General features: G+C 41.0%; 1 protein-coding gene across 1 annotated transcript in view; it reads right to left on the bottom strand.

The window, feature by feature from the left end:
* The window catches only part of PRRC2C (proline-rich coiled-coil 2C), a 63,479-nt gene that overhangs the window by 15,703 nt on the left and 26,578 nt on the right, over positions 1 to 21,198 (bottom strand). The window contains 11 exon segments of the mRNA XM_009320620.1: positions 634 to 844; positions 5,049 to 5,150; positions 6,888 to 6,977; positions 12,185 to 12,436; positions 15,164 to 15,352; positions 15,915 to 16,000; positions 16,487 to 16,817; positions 17,281 to 17,435; positions 18,035 to 18,243; positions 19,446 to 20,976; positions 21,067 to 21,196. Of these exon segments, the coding sequence (XP_009318895.1) occupies positions 634 to 844; positions 5,049 to 5,150; positions 6,888 to 6,977; positions 12,185 to 12,436; positions 15,164 to 15,352; positions 15,915 to 16,000; positions 16,487 to 16,817; positions 17,281 to 17,435; positions 18,035 to 18,243; positions 19,446 to 20,976; positions 21,067 to 21,196 (3,286 nt within the window).

Raw genomic sequence — 21,198 nt, forward strand, 5'->3', positions numbered from 1 at the left:
GCCTCTCATGGTTGAGAGCTGGGCTCCAAAGAAAGGTCTTTTTCAAGCACTGCAGCTGCTATTTGGGCATACATTCTAATATTCCAAAGTGTGAAGATTTAATCAGACATAGCATCTTTTGTTTGCTGCAAAGAACCAAGGAGGAAACCAGCACTGTTTCTGAAGAGCAGCTGGACATTTACTCTGCCTAGTGTGAAGGGGTCTTGGTATGAGCTGTCAAAGCTTTGACTCCAAAAGCAAAAGCACAAATGAAAGAAAGACTGCAACTAGCTGGAGATCAGAACTACCATCTCCTCCAAAAATCTACTTGCTTGCCTTCCTTCAGCTGAACAAAATGAAACCAATAAGGCAGCCAACAGGAGAAGTTTACCTCCTCTTTCAAGTCCATATAAGTAGCATAGGCAGAGAGATGTCTTCTTAATATCCTTTTCAGCTGACTGAAGTGAAACTGGTGAAGTATCTCCTTGTTAATTAAAAGGTATTTGGGAAGCTGCTGTTCAGATCTGACATTTCATGCTGGCATAAAACTTCTGTTAGCTTTGCATTAAACATAATTCCAAAGGGAATCTAATCTCTTGAAAAACATAACCAAGGAACAATACAACAGGCTACTACACTCTTGACATCTGGTACCTGACAGTGAAGTTGTCGGTGTAACCGATGCCACAGGAATAGGAGGCATTGATGCACTAGAGAAAGAGCTGTAAGTACCACTGCTTGGCCCAGTGTTGCTGCTGCTGCTGCTGCCACTGCCACCAGCAATGGGAGATGCTGATGAGGTCACTGGTGAACTCTTCTCCCCCATGTTTGGGGAATTCTCCCATGCTTTGCGTGCAGACTCCATCTATTTAAAAGAAAACAAAATTTCCTCATCTATTAGGAAGTTTTAAGCAGTCAAACAGTCTTCCTCTTTTAATAGTTCTTTTTAGTTCAAAAGGCAATTCAGGCTTCATGCGAGCCTCTTAAAGTCACCATAATCGTGCAACTCTGTTCATGCAAAAAGCATACAGCCTTAAGTTGGAGCTTATCTGTTCCAACTGCACACGTGCACAGTTCATCATCTTAACATTCAATGCTCAAAAGAGAATTCACTCACACTAATTTGGCTTGATTTTGTTTGACATGAAGAGCAAAAGACATGGTGAGCAAAAGAAAGGTAAAAACCCCTCTAAATATTTCCATGAAGTCCTTTACTTACAATTTATTTGGGCCATTTAAATGAAACAGCCCCTTGCTTTCTTGGTAAATCATCCACTCCTAGTGACCACCAAAAATATCTAATGCACACTTCAGTAAACATGAGAGTAGTCAAGTTTAGATTTCCAAAGCAAGTTCTGTTCAAGAAGCAATCACTAGATGACACAGCTTGTGCACACTGTTTTACATTAATGCTAAAAATGCTTCATGCTCCTCTATTTCTATAATAATTACAAGTTTAAGTCTTGCACAGCAAGGAAGATGAAAGTAATTTAAATTTTGTACACAATTCTCTTCCACCGAAAGTGGAAAGAACTATTGTTTTACTGCACCCAATCACAATCTAATTATTGCTACATTACACACACAGTGCCAAATCTTTGAACTGAGACACTTTTGAGGGACTATTGAAAAGGAAATATTAATGCTTAGACTACACCCGCTAATTTAAATGCTCAAACACAGTCCATGGACTTCTCTACAGCCTTCAGCTGTCCTCAGCTGAAACAAAGATTTTGCTAGCAGAGCTGGATGCCATAGCCTGAAATTGCTTATCTGGCAGACTGTAAGCTTCTCAAGGCCAGGTGCTTGTCTTTAATGATACATGTAAAGGGGCAAATACATATTCACCAACAAACCTGACCTCACTGCCTGGATCACTAGAGTGCCCTAACTGGGGCTCGCAGTCTCTGAAAGTCATACTTTCAACCTACCCTGTTTACATGAGTTAGGCACAGTCTGAACAGACCAAACGTGACTTAGGTTATTTGTCTAGATGCTTCAGAAGTGATAAAAAAAGCAAAGCAATATCCAAGTAAGTGAGTAACAGGTGACCAATACACACCTACATGGAAAGAGGAGTTCTGTATTCCTCAAGAGAGTAAAGGGAGAGGAGGGAAACTTTGTTACACATTAAATCATTTGGAGGTAAGCCACCTATTTTCGAGACATCTTCCCCAGCAATCATTCTCAGTTTCCCCTCCACAGCATTTTCCTCCAAATTGGTTCTGATTCTTGCAGACAGGGCAAACGTCAAAATTTATTATTAATCTGCTGGAAAGGATTTTGCTTAAGGTGGAGTACAGGTAAGACTAGAGGCTCCTTTCTGAACACCACAGGCTCTGGTAAGACAGGGTAACAGTCTTGTACTGCATTAGTATTAAGAGAATGTGAAGTACCACCTGTGAATGTCTGAGTAGAGAAGGTGTAGAAGCTTCATTCAATGAGTTTCACGATGCCCTGGAGAAACTATTGATAGCAAAAGCTAGAGTCTACATGCCGCATTTCATCTTCCAAACCTAACCACTGCCAAGATCCCAGATCATCCCACACCCCTACCAATTTACAATAATGGGCATATAACAGAGTCCCAAGTTTTTGAACAGCTTTGCTTTTACAGAGCTCCTTAACAATCTCAAAATTCTTAAGCCAGAAAATGATGCAAAACGGATTGGTACTCTCCGAGTGCCTATGCAGCACCATCTACAGACCAGATATGAAGGACTAAGAGGCTCTAAATTAAGTGAGGCTGGGGAAAGTGCTGTAATTTCACTGCTCGCTTAGTTATGGGAAAAGGAGAGCACAGGTTGGAGATCATGGTTGCTTGAGGCTTCTCTTCACCATTGACCCATTGGGGCCTTCACATAGCAATAATGTATTATCCAAAAACTTAACTGGAAACAAATACCAATGTGCATATCCTCAAGTATGCCAAAGTTTAAGGGATCAGAAAAAGAAAGTCGAAAGGTGTCAGATTCTGGACCAGATGCCTACACAGGAATTTTAGATAGAACCTCTATCATGGAAGAGGGCCAGGCAGCTCAGTTCAAGATTGCTTTGGACTTTCTTTTGCTCAGGTCCTCACCTACCAATAGCCCTATCAACTAAGTCCTTAAGAGAATGTCTGCCTTAGTAAAGGTGTCTTTAGCAAAGTCACTCCAAGGAAACAACAAGAGATCTCAACAAGCCTTCCCGTATGAGCACCTTATACCTACACCCTGGCAGAATGATGCCAAGTAGTGGGAGCAATTGTGGCTGAGTTCCCCTGCCGAGTTTCCTCACAGACAGCTTTCTGTGACAGGGGACGGAGGAAAGAGGAGATGTAAGGGTTATTCCTTTATGGAGGCAGAGCCTGGAGATTTTGTTCTTTTAAGGGAAGGAAGGAAATGCTTTCCTCTCTGCTGCTCCAAAAGTACCTTTTAAAAGAAGCAAGGATTATATTGAAGAGGATGACAAAGAGCAGCTCTGCTCTGTCTGGACCAGAAGGTCTGTTGCGAAAGTGATAGTCTCAGTGCTTGCTTGAAAACAAGCTTGCTGCCTTCAGCATTTGTAAAAAAGAGGTAGAGCTCCAGTGGCTGGAATAGAGAAATTAGAAACAAAGCTGCTTCCAAATGCATTTTCATTCAGATTTTGGTCAGTGTTCTTCAAGGTAGCCTCAAAACATGGATCTTCGACATATTTTGTTACCACACATCCAAGATCTATCATCCACTGAGAAAGCAATCAAATCACCGGCACCAGAACAGCAGAAAAAGAAACTGCAGGATGAATGACAAACACCGCGGTTCACACTATCACTGAGCAGTGTCACATTCTTTGCAGCATCATGCTATAGTAACATTCCTACCTGTATTACATGTGAATCATATCCAGCTGCTAAACAGTTAGACTGCTATTTTAGAAAAATGCTTTCAGGCGCCAGAAAGTCAGATTATGGTAACTTATTACATGAGAATGCAATAGAAAACCAGATTTTTGTTAAATTACTTGTCCCTCTCCAGCCCTCTCCCCATTTTTGCTGGTCTATTGTTTTAAAGTGATGTTACTTTTTTTTCAGGAAATAAAAGTGTTAACAAAAGAAAAGCAAAGATTCAACAAGAGATCATTAATAAATATCATCTGTAGAGAATATGAGCAAGCAGACGTCAAACCATGCCAGTGAGACCCAAGTCTCACTGGCATTGACAAGCAGGTTTCTCCAAAGTGTTAGTTCTGCATCCAATCCCTGGTTTCATTTCTTCTTTTAAAAATTTAGAGAAACTAAGTTCAAACACCACTCTTCCTTAATACTAGAAGCAGCAACAATATTTCTACTGGTTCAGTCACCTGCAGTCACAATCACAAAGCTGATCTAGGACACCAAAAACAAAGAACAAAAACTTCTAAAGATACAGTAGCAAAGCTAGAGCCCAACTCTATGTTAGTGAGTTATACAATGCACACAGTCCAAAATCCAACAAAATAGGAAAACACCATTCAAAATATTCTACACAGTTGCTCTACACTGGAGAGCAGAAAACAACAGAACAATTATTACACAACAAAACACGTTCTGACTAGCTGATCAAGCTGCCCTTCATAGACACCAACACACCACCTACATTTCATTATTTAGAACTTTAGCCATTCAACTCAAAACCACATTATCACTGCACCAGAAGCTTACAGCTAAGAAGAAATCAAGCTCGGCTTACCAAGCAACTCCTTACAGCCTTTAATACCAAACCAGGCAACTTACTTTAAGCTAAACTCTCAAAAAACCTCAGTCAGATTCTGATGGTTTGTCATGAACACTATGGTACAATGCTAAAATGCTAGGATCTTCTTTTTTCAGGGCAGTGGGAGCCAAGATTGGTTGAGATGCCAAGTGTTAATGCAAAACGGGGTTAGAGATTTATAATTTAAATGCATCCTTTGATAGAGTCTTGTGTTTCAGCCATCCGTTTATATGCAAAAGCAGTTCAGCAGAGGAAACAAAGGAAGGCTCTAAAAAAAAGGTTCACCAGCAAGTTCTCCATTAACTTTTTCCCCTGCATGCAAGAAAACGACCCTTAGAGGGATGTGGTACATACCTTGAGGGTGAGGTCGACGGTAGCGGGAGAAACTGGAGTTAGGCTGGAGCTCTGTTGTAGAGTCTCCCTCCTAGGGAGGGGAAGGGTGTGGGGCAGGGGCACCTGAAAGGCAGGCAACACACATCACATTCTAACTACGTCTACTACAAAAGCCCCAGAAAAGCAAAGCTCAAGCTTTATTAAGTGAGCTACAATTTCTTCAAGGCTTGAGCATTTGGCAGGGAGATTTTGATAAAATAAGGTGAAAATTTGGTAGGTGGGGAAAGGCCATTCAGCAGGTGCTGAGATGCTTCTCATCTCTCTTTAAGAGGCTGAAGACTAAGGTTCTAAAGTGTCCATGTCTTCTGCATAAACAAATACCAATTTTCTGCTTTGGGATTTACTTTAAAGTACCATTTCAGTTTACTGATATGCAAAAATTCTTCCCAAGCCAAGTTTGGCCCCTTTTATAGCAACACAGTACATGGGGCTTCGTGACCTTGAGTTCCGAGATGCAGTTTCTGAAAAGAGGAAGCTATAAACCTCCAAAGTCACAGGACCATGAAACAAACCAAAACAGATTTGCCATCCAATAACTGAATTCAGTTATCTTCTCTTCTGAAAGATGTGAAACTTACAGAAATAAACTTGACATAATGCTATTGCTATCTTCGCTTAAGAAAACACTGATGGATTTCCTAGAAGTTTTAAATGAAATGTATCAAAAATACTGTAGTGGCCAGTCTATTACTTCTGACCATTTCTTTCTCCATTCAGAGCACAGCTAATGGACTTCCACTGGATGAGATAAGGCTAATCCAAAAGACAGAGATACTGAAGCTTTGAAGCAGGTGATAGCACAGATCCTTTGTGGCCAGGGGCCCCCATTTCCTGTGTTGCAAATCCAACTCCAACACACCACAGGGGAGCATATACTAGTATCATTAACACAAAACAATTCAGTCTTCCACACTAACCACCAAAGGCACAAACCACACCACCACCAGAAAAATCCAGCAGAAGAGGAAGTTCAACCAGTATTGCTTCAAAACTGCATTAAAGGATGCTGCAGTAAGCTGAAAAGCATTTCTTAGATGGAATTCACAAGACATCTTCATAAAAACCTAAGATCCTACTGTATGATTCTTTCCTCCTGCAATCAACAAGTGACTCAACTCTGAGCTAATTCTATTTCTGCTCCTCAAACAACAAAAACGACAAAGATCCAAGTTCCCAACCTGACATCCCAGCACACTCAAGACAAACTTGACTTCGCTATAAGTCACAACCCAGCTGGTCCTCTCAATCACTACACCACACTCACACAGACAGGATCATTGGCTTTATGAGGACTGCAAGCATCTCATCTCCATAGCAACTGAACAACTGAAAGCCTGCTGTCTGCTTTCAGAAACCATTAAGCTGTTCCCTTTACACGCAGCTGCTGTGATTTCAGGCTACAGTTCAAAATTGCTTTGTTTCTAAAAGCCTTTCTTCAAACTCACCTACAGAGCTTTGCTACTGGTACCAGGTTCAAGTCCCAACTGCTGCTGAGAGCACACTCCCTCATTATGCCTATCTTTCCTTTTTTAGAATTGTCCCTAGAAACATCTTCTCTGTTTTCTGTGCTCTTTAGCTCATTGTGGTTGTTCAAAAGACAAGAAAATACCTGAAGAATTCCAGAACAGATATTAATCAAACCAACTTTCCTTCAGAGTAAGATTACTGGATAATGCGCAGCTAGTTAACATGAAAGAAACCCTAGTGACTTGTTTACTGAAGGCACTATTTTGTGCTTTAAAGAAGTGTGAAAATATTTTCTTGTCTTCAAAGTCAAGACGATCACTGCAATAGACTTACGTTCGTCACCAAAGTCTCCTCCATTTTTGTACTGCTAGTAGCCACTGTGTTAGGATGAGAAGAAGGTGTAGTGTAGTCTGTTACAGACTCCTGTGAAGAAAAATAATTCCATTAAAATATCTCCCTTACCTAAATTAGATTTAAATTTCTTGGACAGATGTCAGCCTTTCTACAGGAGGACTTCACCAAGCAACAGAAGATTAGAATTTCACACCAGTCTTTTCTTAGAAGGCATGTCCAGCAATCCTTGCTGCTGAATTGCTACTGAGGTCAGAAGAATTCTTGGGAGATTACAGTTTGCCTCATGACCTCACAATGTACATGTGGAGACAAGTCAAAATACAGTCTGTAAAGCAAGAATATACAGAGTGATGTACTGCCTGCGCACTAGACGTATTGAACTGTGGTGGTGTAACCAATGATCCTTTGTCACCCAAGATGCTTTAGCCACCTGTGGGCACTTTTAGCCTATTTAAAAAGTAAAATGTATTAGCTGAAAGCTTTCTGCAGCTTTAAATAAACACAGAAATTTCTTGGGTAAACCTATGACAAGCAAGGCCCTCCAGATTAAAAAGAACACACAAGGATGGTTGCAATTTGCAAAACAATTTTCTTTCCTTTAAGTCTTGTCTCTGAAAGTCACAAGACTCAGTTTCTCTGGATGGTGAAGTCTACCTCCTGATTTCTGCACTGGACAGTGATTTCAAGGAAGAAAAGGGCTGTAGTTTTCAGTCTGCCCAGGGGCTTTCCTCGAAGCTTATTTGTTACAGTTAAGAGGACTTTAATGTGCTCCATGAAAAAGGTCCACTTTCATGGACCTAGCTGTAGCCAATAACTATTGCAGTTGTAGGTATGAACTGCCTGATGAAAGCGTCTCATTGATAATACTGCCAGATCTCTAAAGAATGACCTACAATGAACAAAAAAGGCACTGGTACTTCTGTGAAGCCGTGCTGAGCACTGTTTTTTAGTTCCTGTCACTGGATATCTACTAAGCGTATTCTGGACAGGCAAACAGGTGTTATCAGAACATGACCCAGAGACTTTGTTAGATAAACGGTGTGACTCTGAATTAGCCAAGATGCACTCTCCAGCAAGCACTGCAAACTCCAAAGTTTTACATGTCTGAAGCCCAGAAAAGGCTCTACCATTTTTACAGATCCAATCACCAAGAAGGAACTGAAAGACAAATTAGCAGCAGATGAGTGCCTGGACTTGCCAACACGTAATGATTCTGAAGGCACAAACCACATAATGCTTGTTTAATTGCATCCAACCACTATGATGATAAGCTATTAAAAAAGTGCACACAGTTTACTCCTCAAGCCTATGGCTATGTCTCCTGAAAGAGTAACTAAAGCATCAAGATACTAACTGGCAAATAACAAAGAATCTTCCTTAAAAGGATGAGCTCATTTTGGTAAAAGACTAGGACAACAAGCTAATCCATAATGGGGTGAGAGAGGACACAGTGTGCACACTGACTTATTTTTGTGTTTACAAAGGAAAGAGAGAACTATTTTCTCCATTCAGTTATTTCCTTTACTTGTTAAACTGCTGAAATATGAGATATATGATGTTTCCCACAATCAGAACTACCAAACTGCAAGTTGCAGATTTATATTTGACTCCAATAGGCAACATTAATTTGGGTAGAACAAGGCAAGCACACGAGGCTGCTTTAATCACAAGGTCCTTCTCAGGAAGTAGTTAACTGGCTTCTTGGTTTTTTAAGATGGTTCACTGCATTAAGAAAGAGGAAGTTTTTAATATAACATTATTAAAACTCCTTCAAGGTTTGGATGCAAATTTTACAGGGTCTCAGCACTAGAATTCCCTACAAAAGAAACCAGATCAAGACTATTGCTAGCATTCTCACTTTGGAAACGTACAGCACAAAAATACTTTTTCACTAGAATTAAAAACAAACCACTATATCAACTCAGGTGCCCTTAGAAGTATATGTGCAATGCTGAACCATCCTACAAGGATGAGTTACATGCTGAACATGCAGATAAGACAATGCTTCAGCCATAAGAACACCACTCCATAAACTGTAGATTAACCACCATCCTTCATTTACTGGTACATTAAGTCTAGGAATCTCTGTTAGATATGGCTTATCACCATAAGCTTTTGTAATTCAGTTAAAGTGATTCTTCTGTACAACTGTTTTACTGAAGAAACCAACCAATTACTTTATTATAAACTAGCAACAGTAATAATAGCAAGAGCAAAAAGCTGTATACAAGTTTTTGGAGTTATCTACAAGTTATTTATACCTGAAGAAAAAGAACAGGCAAACTTTTTATAACTACCTACTTTGCCCAAAAAGAAGAGATTGCAAAACCTGAAGTGACTTTATGAACAAAAGGACAAGGCAGACCTCAGAGCTGACCTTGCTATAAAGGATCAGGGTACTATATGGGATTAACTAGCTATTTGATTTGTTCCTGATTTATGTAAATCACTCAAACCAGAGAGCTTGTCAGATACTGAAAACTTATTTTCAAGTACAGCCTGTGTCCTTTCAGACATCATCTCTGTAATGCAGCTGTTATCAACTACCTGTGCAAACATTTCATTGCCATGTCCACAACCAGGTATTGATTGTTCCTGTGATTTGAAAGCTTCAAAACTTTAGACATGGTAGGGTGGGGAAAGGCAAGGGGTAAGGTGTCTTACCCAATTCAGAGACTTACACCGTCAGGTTGCCTTTACTCCAAAAATACTGCAAAACCCAAGAGAAACAGCTGCAATTGCTTCAAAGCATCCTGCTTATGTTCTAAATTTAAACATCTCACCAGTATGAGTTCATTTATATTTATACAGTTTCTAAGGTAAAACAGTCTTGTATGATTAAATGCACGTGCTCTTAAGATGTTTGTTTTGGGATGGATGGGCTACTCTTAAAGCTTCTGCTTCTGAAGGAGGACAACTGGCTTGACTTCTACAGACATTTAAATCATCAAATACACTAAAGTGCGCCTTCCTGGAAGCTGAGCAGTAGTCTCTGTTGTTAAAGATGTTAAAGAAAGTGTCAAAAGAGAAATAATTTAGGTTTGCTAAAACTTCAACACCTGACATTCAAACAACAGATTAAAGATGTCATCACTTCTCCCCTCACTAACGAGCAATGGAAAGAGTACAAAGACAAGAGAAAACAGTTGCAATACAAATCACCATAGGAACTCCAGGACCAGAGCACTATCTGAAGCCATTTTAAAAGCCACTTTAAAAAGTAGCAAGACTGGTTTATTCCTGCAAAATCTAGATGAAGCTTATCTTCTCCAATAAATATGCAGGTTGTTGGTTCAAATTCCATAGAATTAACATATGAAATATGACCACCCCTTTCCTAGAAAACTTACTGATGCCCAGGGAATTACTCATGACAAAGGAATTCAAAAGCAAACCCAGAACTGTTGAGACAGGAATATTTAGGCCTTTTATGAAATCCTTCTATTAGCAACCACTTAATGAGGAAATTATTGGGAATGTTCATATCCAGCACAAACTGTAAAGTTTCCTTTCACTCTGGTCTTCCCTCCAGAAGACAGAAGCTTGGCGCTTTAATACTGTGGTAGTTCAAAGAACCTTGGCAACCCATGTTTAACTAAGGCCAGAGAGGCACAAAATCCAGACCTCCCTTTTGAAGATCTCATGCTTTAAAAATACAATCGTAGAGAGGAAATTATGCTGATTTTAGTAGAGCTACTCAATATCGAGTTAGCCTGGAGTAATCAACAAAGATGTGTCTCCTATTCTGTAGGTGGCTTAGAAGAAGCATCTCCTTCTTTTATCTCGAGCTCTGGTCACAGGAGTTTGACAGACAGCGAGAAAGCACGCGACACACATACAAACAGCCTTCTTACCAAATACTTGAGCAAGCTGGTGTTTACGGCTCTACACTTCTGATTCTGCATACAAGAAGGGCACTTTATCTGTTTCTTGTATCAGCATAAACCATTCATATCTACTTACAAGATGGAAACTGCCAGGAAGGATGATAAATCCCAGCACTGAATTTTCTTATGTATTTGCTATTCCACTCAAAACTGAAGTTTGCAGCTACCATGTCAGACACAAATATCCTCCTTAACACTTGCTCTGTAACAAGATTTCATTGAGAGAGCATCTTCTGCTTGCATGACACCTTGGCAAAAAACTGCCAAAATTGTCTTTTTTTCGTTCCCTCCCCAACTGTGGGTGACAAAGATAAATTGTGCGTGATCTGCATTTCAGATTCTTCAACTATTAATGTAACTTTTGCAGAGGATTGGTTTTCCTAAACGGCATCAGAAAATTTCTGCTTAAGACTAGGAAAAGGCAGATTGAGACAGCATGCAACAAACTTGAGTCTAAAGTCATAAAACTGCTTTACAAATGTACAAGAAGCATTTTTCCTTTACCAAGGCAGGTGTAACTATTAACTAGTAGCTACCCAAACTGCATGGTATCTTTACATTCGAGAGATGCCAACCATAGTTCTTGCTTAACACACAATGCTGCCGTAGTGAAGGCAGTCCCCACACAGGTCCTTAGGCGAAAAGGAGAGCACCTCCGTGGATGCTTTTCAGCCAGTGCTGTCAATGCACCACAGCTAAGAACTGAGCTGTAGAACAATGAATCCCAACAGCAAGCCACCATCTCACTGTTGAGCAGTTATAGAGACATCAAGGGAGTTCCATGCAGACAACTATGATGAGTCCTCAACATCCTGAAGGAGTTCTTCAAGGGATACCTTGACAATATCCAAGCCAATAGGAGCTGACATACAGACCCTTTAGGTAAACTGAACGAGCCTTACCCAATGCTTTTGCATATTCCTTGTTTAGAGATTCCTTTTTTCACAGAACAGCACTTAATTCACAGCTTCAGGTCATCCACGCACTCAACCAACAATCACACACATTACTTCACTCCAGTTCTCTGCTGAAAGTCAAGCACTCATCTTGCATATATCACATATATGACAGTTTACAGAATCGGCCTATACCAGGCTCCAGTGCCACTCTCCACAGCAAGGGTCAGGACAGAGTTTTCACATTGATAAGGCAGCAAAAAAGTTTAAAACCTTCCAAGCTGATCTCTGTACAGGGGTGTGACAAACAGCATGTCTCCGTACCACTTCTGGAGAAATGTTTAATTCAAGCAGCACAGATATGTTTCGTATCTGCTATTCAGTGGGCTCTGCTGTCCAGGTAACTACCACCAGCTGGCAACCAAGTGTCAATTACATCATTGTAATCGTATTTTACATATAGTGCTCAGTAATTTGTCAACATTTTTCTTACCTTTGTGTTTGTTCCAAACTCTGGAGCAGACACAGATATCATCGTTCCTATTTCCGTGCTCAGTTCACTTGCTGCTTTGTTTTCCTTTGTAGTGACAGGTTCTGGACTTCTGACAGAGGTGGGAGATGGCTTCTCCTGTCCCTCAGGCTCTCCCTGTTGGGCATCCTTCACCTTCCTGTTCTTTAAAGAACGCTCTTTCCCAATAGGACCAGGTTTATACTCTTTGTTTTCTACCGGACTCAAGTCTGGAAGCTAAGTTAGTGTTAACTTGTCAGTTATGTCTTCCCCCCCATGTCCTGTCCCACAAGAATATTCTAACATGCTTTAAATAATTTTGTTTAAATCTAACAAAGCTTTCCCAAAGGATAAGCACTTTCTAACAGACAGATCATTTGAGACTAAGTTAGTGAAACGTACATGAAATGCATTAATTTTGAACATTAGGAATCTAAACCACTGTTTTCAAGCAACAAATGTTTTGTGTGAAGTGGTAGGGTTCAACTAAAATAAGATCTAGTTAAAACCTACAGAAGAAAGCCAGCTTGACTCTCCTTACAAGAAAAGCACAAAAAAGCATAGAAGCCACAAGACTTCGTATACATACAGGTTATTTTAATTTTCAGAGAATCACGATTTTACAGGACCCCAGGAAATTAGAACAGAAGACTCTACCTTCATTTGAAGATATCTTGATGTATGGATATTGGCAGCATTTTTCCCTAGGAATTAAGCACTAAGGTGATATCCAGAAAAAATAAAAACATCTACGCACAAGTGTTGCCTTATATTGCAGGCACCGTGGCTGGAATAACTGCTGCAATTCAGTAGTCCCTTTTTGTGCAGCTGAATTAAAGCAGAATGAAGGGCTTCAGGGAACCTGAATGCTCCGCTGTTCAAATAGCCACATCCTTTCTGGCTGAGACTACTCAGCCCATTTCACTACAGAGCAGCACAAAAATTCCTTAAAGGCAGTCCTTAAAATCCTATTCCTTAAGCTTTGATAGTGCAAAGACAGAAGCTGCTGGTATTGTCTCTATAAATACAAACCAGCTGTTTCAGGAGTAGAGGAAGACTCTTTACAATACAACGCCTTTGGGGAGGGTGGAGTTTCCCAAAGGTATTTGGTACCCTCAGGAGGCCAGCAGGCTAGCTTTCAGAGGGAAGGAAGAAAACAACAGTAGAAGCAGATGCCTGAGCTCTGCAATGCAGCCATCAGGAACATCAGACCCACCTCACCCCAAATATTTTTTGCTCTAAAAGTTTACAGAGGCAGAAATTCCTCCAGACACTTTAAGGTCATGCTTGGAAAGGTAAATTGCTTTGTTTCAACTATGGTCCTCTTACATGGCCCGTATTAGTTCAACAATACTAACCTCCAATCCTGAACGTAAGTTTGTATTTAGGCTTCATAGCAAACAATATCACCATGGGGATGGTGGGTGTGTAGGAATTGTTTGTTTGTTGGGTTTTTTGTCATCAAGACAGTTAAAGGATTACAGCCCTCTCATTCAGAAGAGCACACAAAAATGTTCATCTCCAATGAATTTACCATTTAGTCACACATTTGTCTTTCAATAAAATCTACAGGAGTCTTGATAGCTATTACCAAGCAGAAAAAAGGAACTTTCTACAGTGTAAAGTAGACTCTCTCTATATGTATGTATTTAACTTTGGAGTTCAGCATCTTTAAGTGATTTCACAGGGGCTGTTTTAGGCATGCTGCAAATATATCCGATATATGGGTTTTGAATGTGCTAGGTTACTATAATTCACCAGCAGTATTAACTACTGGATATTTCTCTGCTGTATGGGTTTTGTATTTTGCAATAAAAACCATGAACTGCAGCATACCCACTGACTGCCTCATGTAGCAGAAGTTAATTTCATTCTATGTGTGACTGCACTTTCAGATATCAGCTTTTTTTGGAAAAAAAACCCAAACACAACCAACACAAAGAACAACCGGTCTTCTACAAAGACAAAAGGGCTTTAATTACATCAGGACTGCTGCCAAATCTCAGACATCAAGAGGGACTGAAACAGCTGGTTCTATAAGTCATCGGCCAAGTTTATCTGCTATAACAATCTCTTTCTGGGAGTAAGAAGCTGGTGCTGAGTGCTAGTGATGCACAGATAAGTATGTACTGGAGGTGGAAAAAACAGGAAAGTACGTTTCATTAACGTGAGAGATCACTAAGTGTAATCCAAATGACAGGGGGAGAAAGTGATGATACCACTCCTTGTTAAGTGCTAACAATGGAAATACAAGATGATGATGATGATTGAATGGAGCCCCTAAATCTCTGGAGGGCAAGTGATACACTTTTTTTTAAAAAATGAGATAAGTTTGATTACCTATCCAGTCTTCCTAGATTAGTTGCAAAAAAATTAATTATCCAGACATCTGTGCATTTGAATTTGAGACTTCAAATCGGTGGCTCTAACATAGCTCCCTTTCCTCAAAACACTTTTCCTGCAACTTGATGTATTACTCATCTTGGTAATCTGGCTACAAAACTAAGCAGGGCACCATGCGTCACTTAGAGGGGGGCAAGGCAGGCATGACGGCAGGAAGAACTACTGAAACTGGAGATATAACCAGGGCAGAAACAGAATGCCTGCTTCAAAACAGCTCTCAAAGCCTGAGCGAAGTAAGCTCAAGAGAAAGCCAAAACCCCCAAACTAGAAAACAAAACCAAAACACTACCACATTCATAGTCTCCCAACAAAGCTATCTCAAATCAATAATCCCATCCCTGCTCTAGCTACTTCCCTTGGTCCAAACACAGAACCGATGGACAAACTCCGCTGGGCTACGATGCTGTTTACTTACACTTGCTTCTTGAACTGAATTCCCCATCTTCTCTCCAAGAACCAACTTGTTGATTGTTTTAGGAAATATAAATCCATTATTTGTAACCTCTTTTTGGCTGAACTTCTTTAAGTTTAGAAGTTTGTACTGAAGATATGACCTTTTACCTTTTGTGCTTTGATGGGTCCAGCCCGAGGCTGTTTCTGTCTTTGCTCTTTTGGTTCTGGTAGCTTGTCAGTGGACTTCTCTGAAAGTACAGGGCCAACTTCATTGTCACTGCCACTGGAAGCTGGGGCTCCAAACTGAATAGTTTCTATACCAAGATCGACTCCACCTTCTTGCCCAGGCTTTGTCCCCTAGATAAAAGGTAAACATTTTAACACATTTCAAAAGATTTCTAGATCAGTACAACGCTACTGGTTCAGAAAAGAGCACAAAACATGCTGAGCTGAAAACCACTAAAACGGTACTTTTACCTTCTGCCAGCAAAAGCATTATTTGTGACTGCAACAGATTTGCAAGAGTAAACAAAATATGAACGTACACTTCCTCCTCCTCAAGTTCCTACTGTTTATACAAGCTCAAGAGTAAGAAAAAAAGAACGCCGTGAAGAAATACGTAAACAAGATCAAGATGATGAACTGGTAGAGAAGGGGGAGAGGGACAAGTGCAATATCAAAATGTCCAGATCTGTAAACAGCTGAGATTTTATTAAGAGAACACTTTTTCCATACTGCAACCATAAAAGCACTAGCCTGCATCCTGTGTTTCTGTACTATCTCCTGACTTCATGGAATTCTACACATACTAGTTTAAGTATGTGCATGCCTGAATAAATGGATAATCTGTACCCAATCTCAATGAGAGATTATTTGGGCAAGCTTCACATTCAGCTACTCTTCTTCCCTTCTTTCTTACCTCTGGAGATGTAGCTGAACCAAAAGATGTCAAAGGCTTGTTCCAAGCACTGACCGAAGGCGGCTGAGGTGGGCTAATGGGTCCCACTGACAATTAAGAAAAGAGAGTTAAATAACCCCCAATGTCACTAAATGCATTTGACTAAAGTTATCAGTTGACAGAGAATTAAATTATAGATGTTTTGATTAAATAAGCTTTGATTAAGAAATTGCTAACCTATTCAGCAGCTAACAATATGCTACCTATTTAGCTGCTTTGAAGTGGGGCAATCATCATGTTTGGAAGCGTGGCCAAGCCCGACAAAACACGGATTCCTGAAGGGAGTGACAGCTGCTCATTCATAGTGAATGAAGAACATAACAATGTAAAATACTAAGTAATATCATATTGCAAAAAATCTCTTTTCCGAGATATTCATAGGTTACAATGCTGCACTTGGGAATGCTGCCCTCTATGCCCTGTACAAAATCCATCTGAAGGTAGAAATGAGACATTAACAGAGACAGCTGGCAATCAGCATTCTCTAACTACAATGCTTGCCCCCCGCCCCAAATCCAAAAGAAACCACTTACATTTTTTGGAGATGTCATTTAGAACTGCTGTAGGAGGCACCTTGTTTTCCCATAATTCAGTTCCTAGACCATTGTGAGCCTGGGTGTTTTGCAGAACTTTGCCTGACACCGTGTATTCTGTGCTGGCTGTCCCTCCTGCAGCCTGGTTTTGCGACTGAACAGAAGCCTGTGGCTGACCTGGAGTCTGCGTTGTACACGGAGGCTGTGCCTGAGCTTGTGCCTGCTGCGCAGCTGCGGCTGCTGCCTGTTGCTGCTGCTTTTTGGCAAATCTGGGTGGGAGCTTGGAATTCTGACCTCGGCCTTTTTCGCTTGATCCTTTTTTGGTCCAAACCTGTAAGTGGAAGCCAATGTTATTCTTACAGCTGACAGTCTGTATGGACAACCAATTGTACATTGTGTAGCAGCAAAAAGCAAACTGATTAACCCTGTCTTAAAGAAGTTTATTTTTTTAGGGCTATTTAACCACAGGAACAATGATTTCTCATCCATTTTCCTCTCGGAATCAACTGATATACAAGCAATAGTATAAATCCTTATGACAGTATGAAAAATGGTGTTTTCAATTTGCCAGTTCCACCTGCCTGATGGTGCCCAATCAGGACGTACAGAATCCTAAGATGACTAACTGAAAATTAATTTCATTTACTAATTCTGAACAACTGAATATTAATACAACTATCTAGTTATATTTGTAAGGCAAAACTATAGCTTCTTTGGAAGGAAGATTCTGCAACTTCACAACATTCCCAGTACTGCAAGGAGCTCTTTCCCCACTATAAACGCTGGTCTTGTACCTGTACTGTTTGTTCTTCCTTCTTTCTGCGCTCTTCATCTTGCAGGCGTTTTTGTTGCTTCTTGGACACCACTTCTGTGAAACCATCATCATTCAAGTTAGATTGGGAGTCTTCAACTACTGTCACTTCAGGGTGATCATCAATGATCACAACACCTATAGAAAAAGGAGAGGTATAGATGCTGCTGTTTTAACAGCTTCAGATGCAGCGCACCAAGCCAAAATCTGCTTTAGAGTGGAAGCAATTTCCCCAGACACAGATGGTGGCCCTGATTAAAGATAGGCTTCTGCTTGCCAAGTGCTTTGCTGCTGAGTTTGAAGACAAGGAGTTAATCTTTAAGACGTGAAAAACTGGAGGTTCCTGTACCAGACTCTCCAGGAAATAAGAACTGAAACATAATAATGAACAGCCTTCCCAAACATTAGCTGTAAGCTTATCAGTGATATCCACTGCCTTTGCTTATAAAGGTTAAGCAAATTATTAGCATGTGGTGGAAAATAGTCTGAATGACAGAGTTAGGTGATAGAACAACTTTGTTCTTATCTATATGAAAACACACAATGAGATTTGCCACCTTTTAGAGGCACACACATTGTTAATTAGGTGTGACAAAGGTAGCAATATTCAAGTACACAATTATTCTGATGTTTAAAAAAATTACCTTTCCTCTTTTGTAAGTTTTCAAACATCTAGCTCTACATGCAGCAAAGCTAGCAGGATTACAAATTCTCATTAGCATATTATCAATACATACTTGCGTAATTATTAAGATCAAATTGAGACAAGGCATCCACTTTTTCCTTAGGCTTCTTTGGACCAGCCTTAGGTTCTTCTCTCTTTTTGCCACTTGCATCCTTGGTGCTCTTTTGTCCTGCAGCAGTAACACCTCCATCCTCCTGATGTAAAGAGTTGCTGTTGGTGGGATCAACACCAGGCACAGTTGCTGTCTGCTCTTCAAATGGCCTATATTAGAAAAAAAATTGAGAAAATTAATGACCAGCCACAAAGAACACTCAGGAAGGAGCTAACAAATCTAATGCAGATCACATTATAGGGCTACAAGTGTCTATTGTGCAACTTCTTAGTAGGCTCCAGACTTTTACTTTCAGTTCCTCAGTGAGCAGAAGCTTAACAGCAAAAGCTGTTTTGGGGACATATCAAATGCCCTGCTGCCAAAAGGTATCACAGAAAAAAAAAAGCATAATTTTAACATCAACTCTGGCTTGGTCTATGCAGTTAGAGACACCAAAACTCAACAAGTATGCAGTTCAGAACTCCAGTAAAGCTTTGCATGGAAAAAGCAAACCAGAAGCTTACAGTATGCAACATGAGCTAATAAAGTACAATATACTTGCTTCACAGGCTCACTTGCCAAAAGCTATCTGAGGCCATAAGAATCGGACTTGCAGCATTCTGACTTTGCTGTGGAAACTGGAATACCCAACTTTTGCTTCAACATCACCTTTTATTGACTAGCCAGAGAACCTCTTAATAGTTTTAACTCAGAGCTTAGAGCATTGATCACAAGTTTTTAAGCCCAGGCAAAACCTGAACTTAGAATACAGCAACCTACAAGCACAAGAGCCCTAGAGTACAGGGTAGGCATTCAATGAAGAAATGTCTTATCCTGCCTCCCACTTATCAGACTACTGTGCGCTGTGGCTACAAAACAGTGGGCAAATAGTAACATTAGAAAACTATCAAGTTTCAATCAATTTTAGCATACAGAGAACCAAAACTTAGTCTCAATGGCAAGCATTTCTCAACTTGCTCGTCTATGTTAGGTGATGACCTAAGAATACAAAAAGCCAAATGCAATGCAGCAACCTATGTACTAAACTACAAAACCACTCACATTGACATTTCAGCTTGCATCCAAATCTCAAGAAACATAGCTTGACTCAGAAACAGCACTGCAATTTTTATTTAATTAGGTTTTAACACTGTGCATACATATAAGAATACTCTGCTCTTAGCTCCATGTTCCAAGTGTCTGTATACAAACAGAAAAAATAGAAAGTACACAGCCACAGGTGCATGAGTTTGTCTTATTCTCTTTTCTATCAATTATTACAAATCGGAAGTAACTACTAATGATTTTGAACCACAAGAGGAAAACAGAAGACTAAGACCATATGTGCTTCCTAACAGAAGCTGGTACTCACCCTCTTTTTCCACTTCTGGGTGGAGGACCACTCCGCCTTTCACTCCTAGGCCCTGAGAAGTTCCTCCCCGGTTTTGCTGGCCCATTGTTGCCACGTCGGTTTTGACGGTCTATTCCAGGCCGCTGACTAGAGAAACTTCTCTTGGCTATTTCCCTTTTTGGAGCTCCAGCATTTTCTCCTGCCTTTGCAGCCACCTGTGCTGCTACATCTGCTGTTTTCTTCTCATCCCTCTCCCGCCTCTCATTGAAGTCGCTGCTTTCTGAGGCTGTTTCCCACTCTTCATTTGCCTGGTCTGAAGAATTCTGGTTGGACAAGTCTGGTGTCTTACTTCCCGACACATCCAGAGCAGTATTGGAGGGCTCATTAACTGCATTACTAACTGTGGCACTTGTTGACGAGCTGGTGGTCACTGCCTCATTTATCTTTGATGCGGCCTCTCTTTCTTTTAGGCGCCTAAAGCGTGGTGGCTTATCTTGCCTTGGAGGTCGAGCAGGCCTTTGTCTTCGTGGCCTCTCTCTATTTGGATCAAACTTTCTCTCAAATTTTGGAGGTCTTTTATCAACTGGTATAGGACCATAATGTTCATTTCTTCTTGGAGGCTCCCCATCTTCTGGTTTAATGATCTCTGTTTGCCTAGGGTTCCACTGATTGTCTCTGTAGGCTGGTCTCCTTATTGTAGATGGACGTGGAGGACGCCCACTAGGATCCCTGCCACCACGTCTATACATTCCCCCTCTGCCTCGTCTAGAAGGCTCTCCTTTAGGAAGAAATCCTGGTTTGGGTTTGTTCTCATCATCTCTTATGTATGTTTTTTCCAGGGATCTGTTGTCTACTCTGATATTGTTTTCAGGTTTGAATGACAGGGGCTTTGGAGGTTTCTTGCCATCAGCTCTCTCTTCTCTTTTTGGGTGCTTGCCTTTGATTAGACTGTCTTTGTCCGAAAGCAGCGTGTCGCTTGCGCTTTCGTGAACTTCGCTGTCAGAATCCGTCTCTGAACCGTGCTGTCGCCGCCGTTTTGGGATTACTTCAAAGTCAGAACTCTCGCTACGAGTTTCACTCTCTTCTCTTTGCCTAACAGGCCCTGAAGGCACGTGGTCTGATCTAGGCTTAGGATCTCTGTAGTGTGGGTACTCTCTATTATGGCCTCTACTGCCCCGACCACGTCCTCCGTAAGAACCCCTGTAGCTACGACCTCTAGAATAATACTCCCCACGACCTCTGCCTCTGTATCCCTGATCTGGGAACCAGTCTCTATCCCTAGCCTCCTTCCAGTATGTTCTAGGTGGTAAGCCAGGCTCTCTTTTTACTGGTCTGGTTTCTAAGCGTGGTTTCTCTACAACCTCCTTGCTAACTACCTTCTCAGTCTGCTTTTCTTCCTTCACTGCAGTAGCTGGCTGCTGAACGTGTGGCTGCTGCTGTGCTGCCGGTTGAGCAGGCGGCTGCTGCTGTATTGCAGGGGGAAGCTGTGGAGCAGCAGGCTGGGCAGCCGGTAGCTGCTGCTGGACTGGAGGAGTGGGTGGCTGAACCGGAACTTTAGCTGCAGTCTCAGTTTGACTGCTCTCCTGGCTTGCTGGTGTAAGAGCAGCATCCTGGGTTATCTTCTTAGCCAGAGGAGCGCTGCTGGAGGCGGATGTCTCTGGCTCAGCCTGAGGCAGTGGCACTTGAGGTGCTTCCTTTTTGTCACTTTTTTCAGACTTGCTAGGTTTTTCACTAGCTGTCTTTTCTCCTTCTTTCTCCTTCCTCTGCTCACGCT

Source organism: Pygoscelis adeliae, unplaced genomic scaffold, assembly GCF_000699105.1.
Source record: "Pygoscelis adeliae isolate BGI_AS28 unplaced genomic scaffold, ASM69910v1 Scaffold402, whole genome shotgun sequence".
In the NCBI taxonomy this organism is placed as follows: domain Eukaryota; kingdom Metazoa; phylum Chordata; class Aves; order Sphenisciformes; family Spheniscidae; genus Pygoscelis; species Pygoscelis adeliae.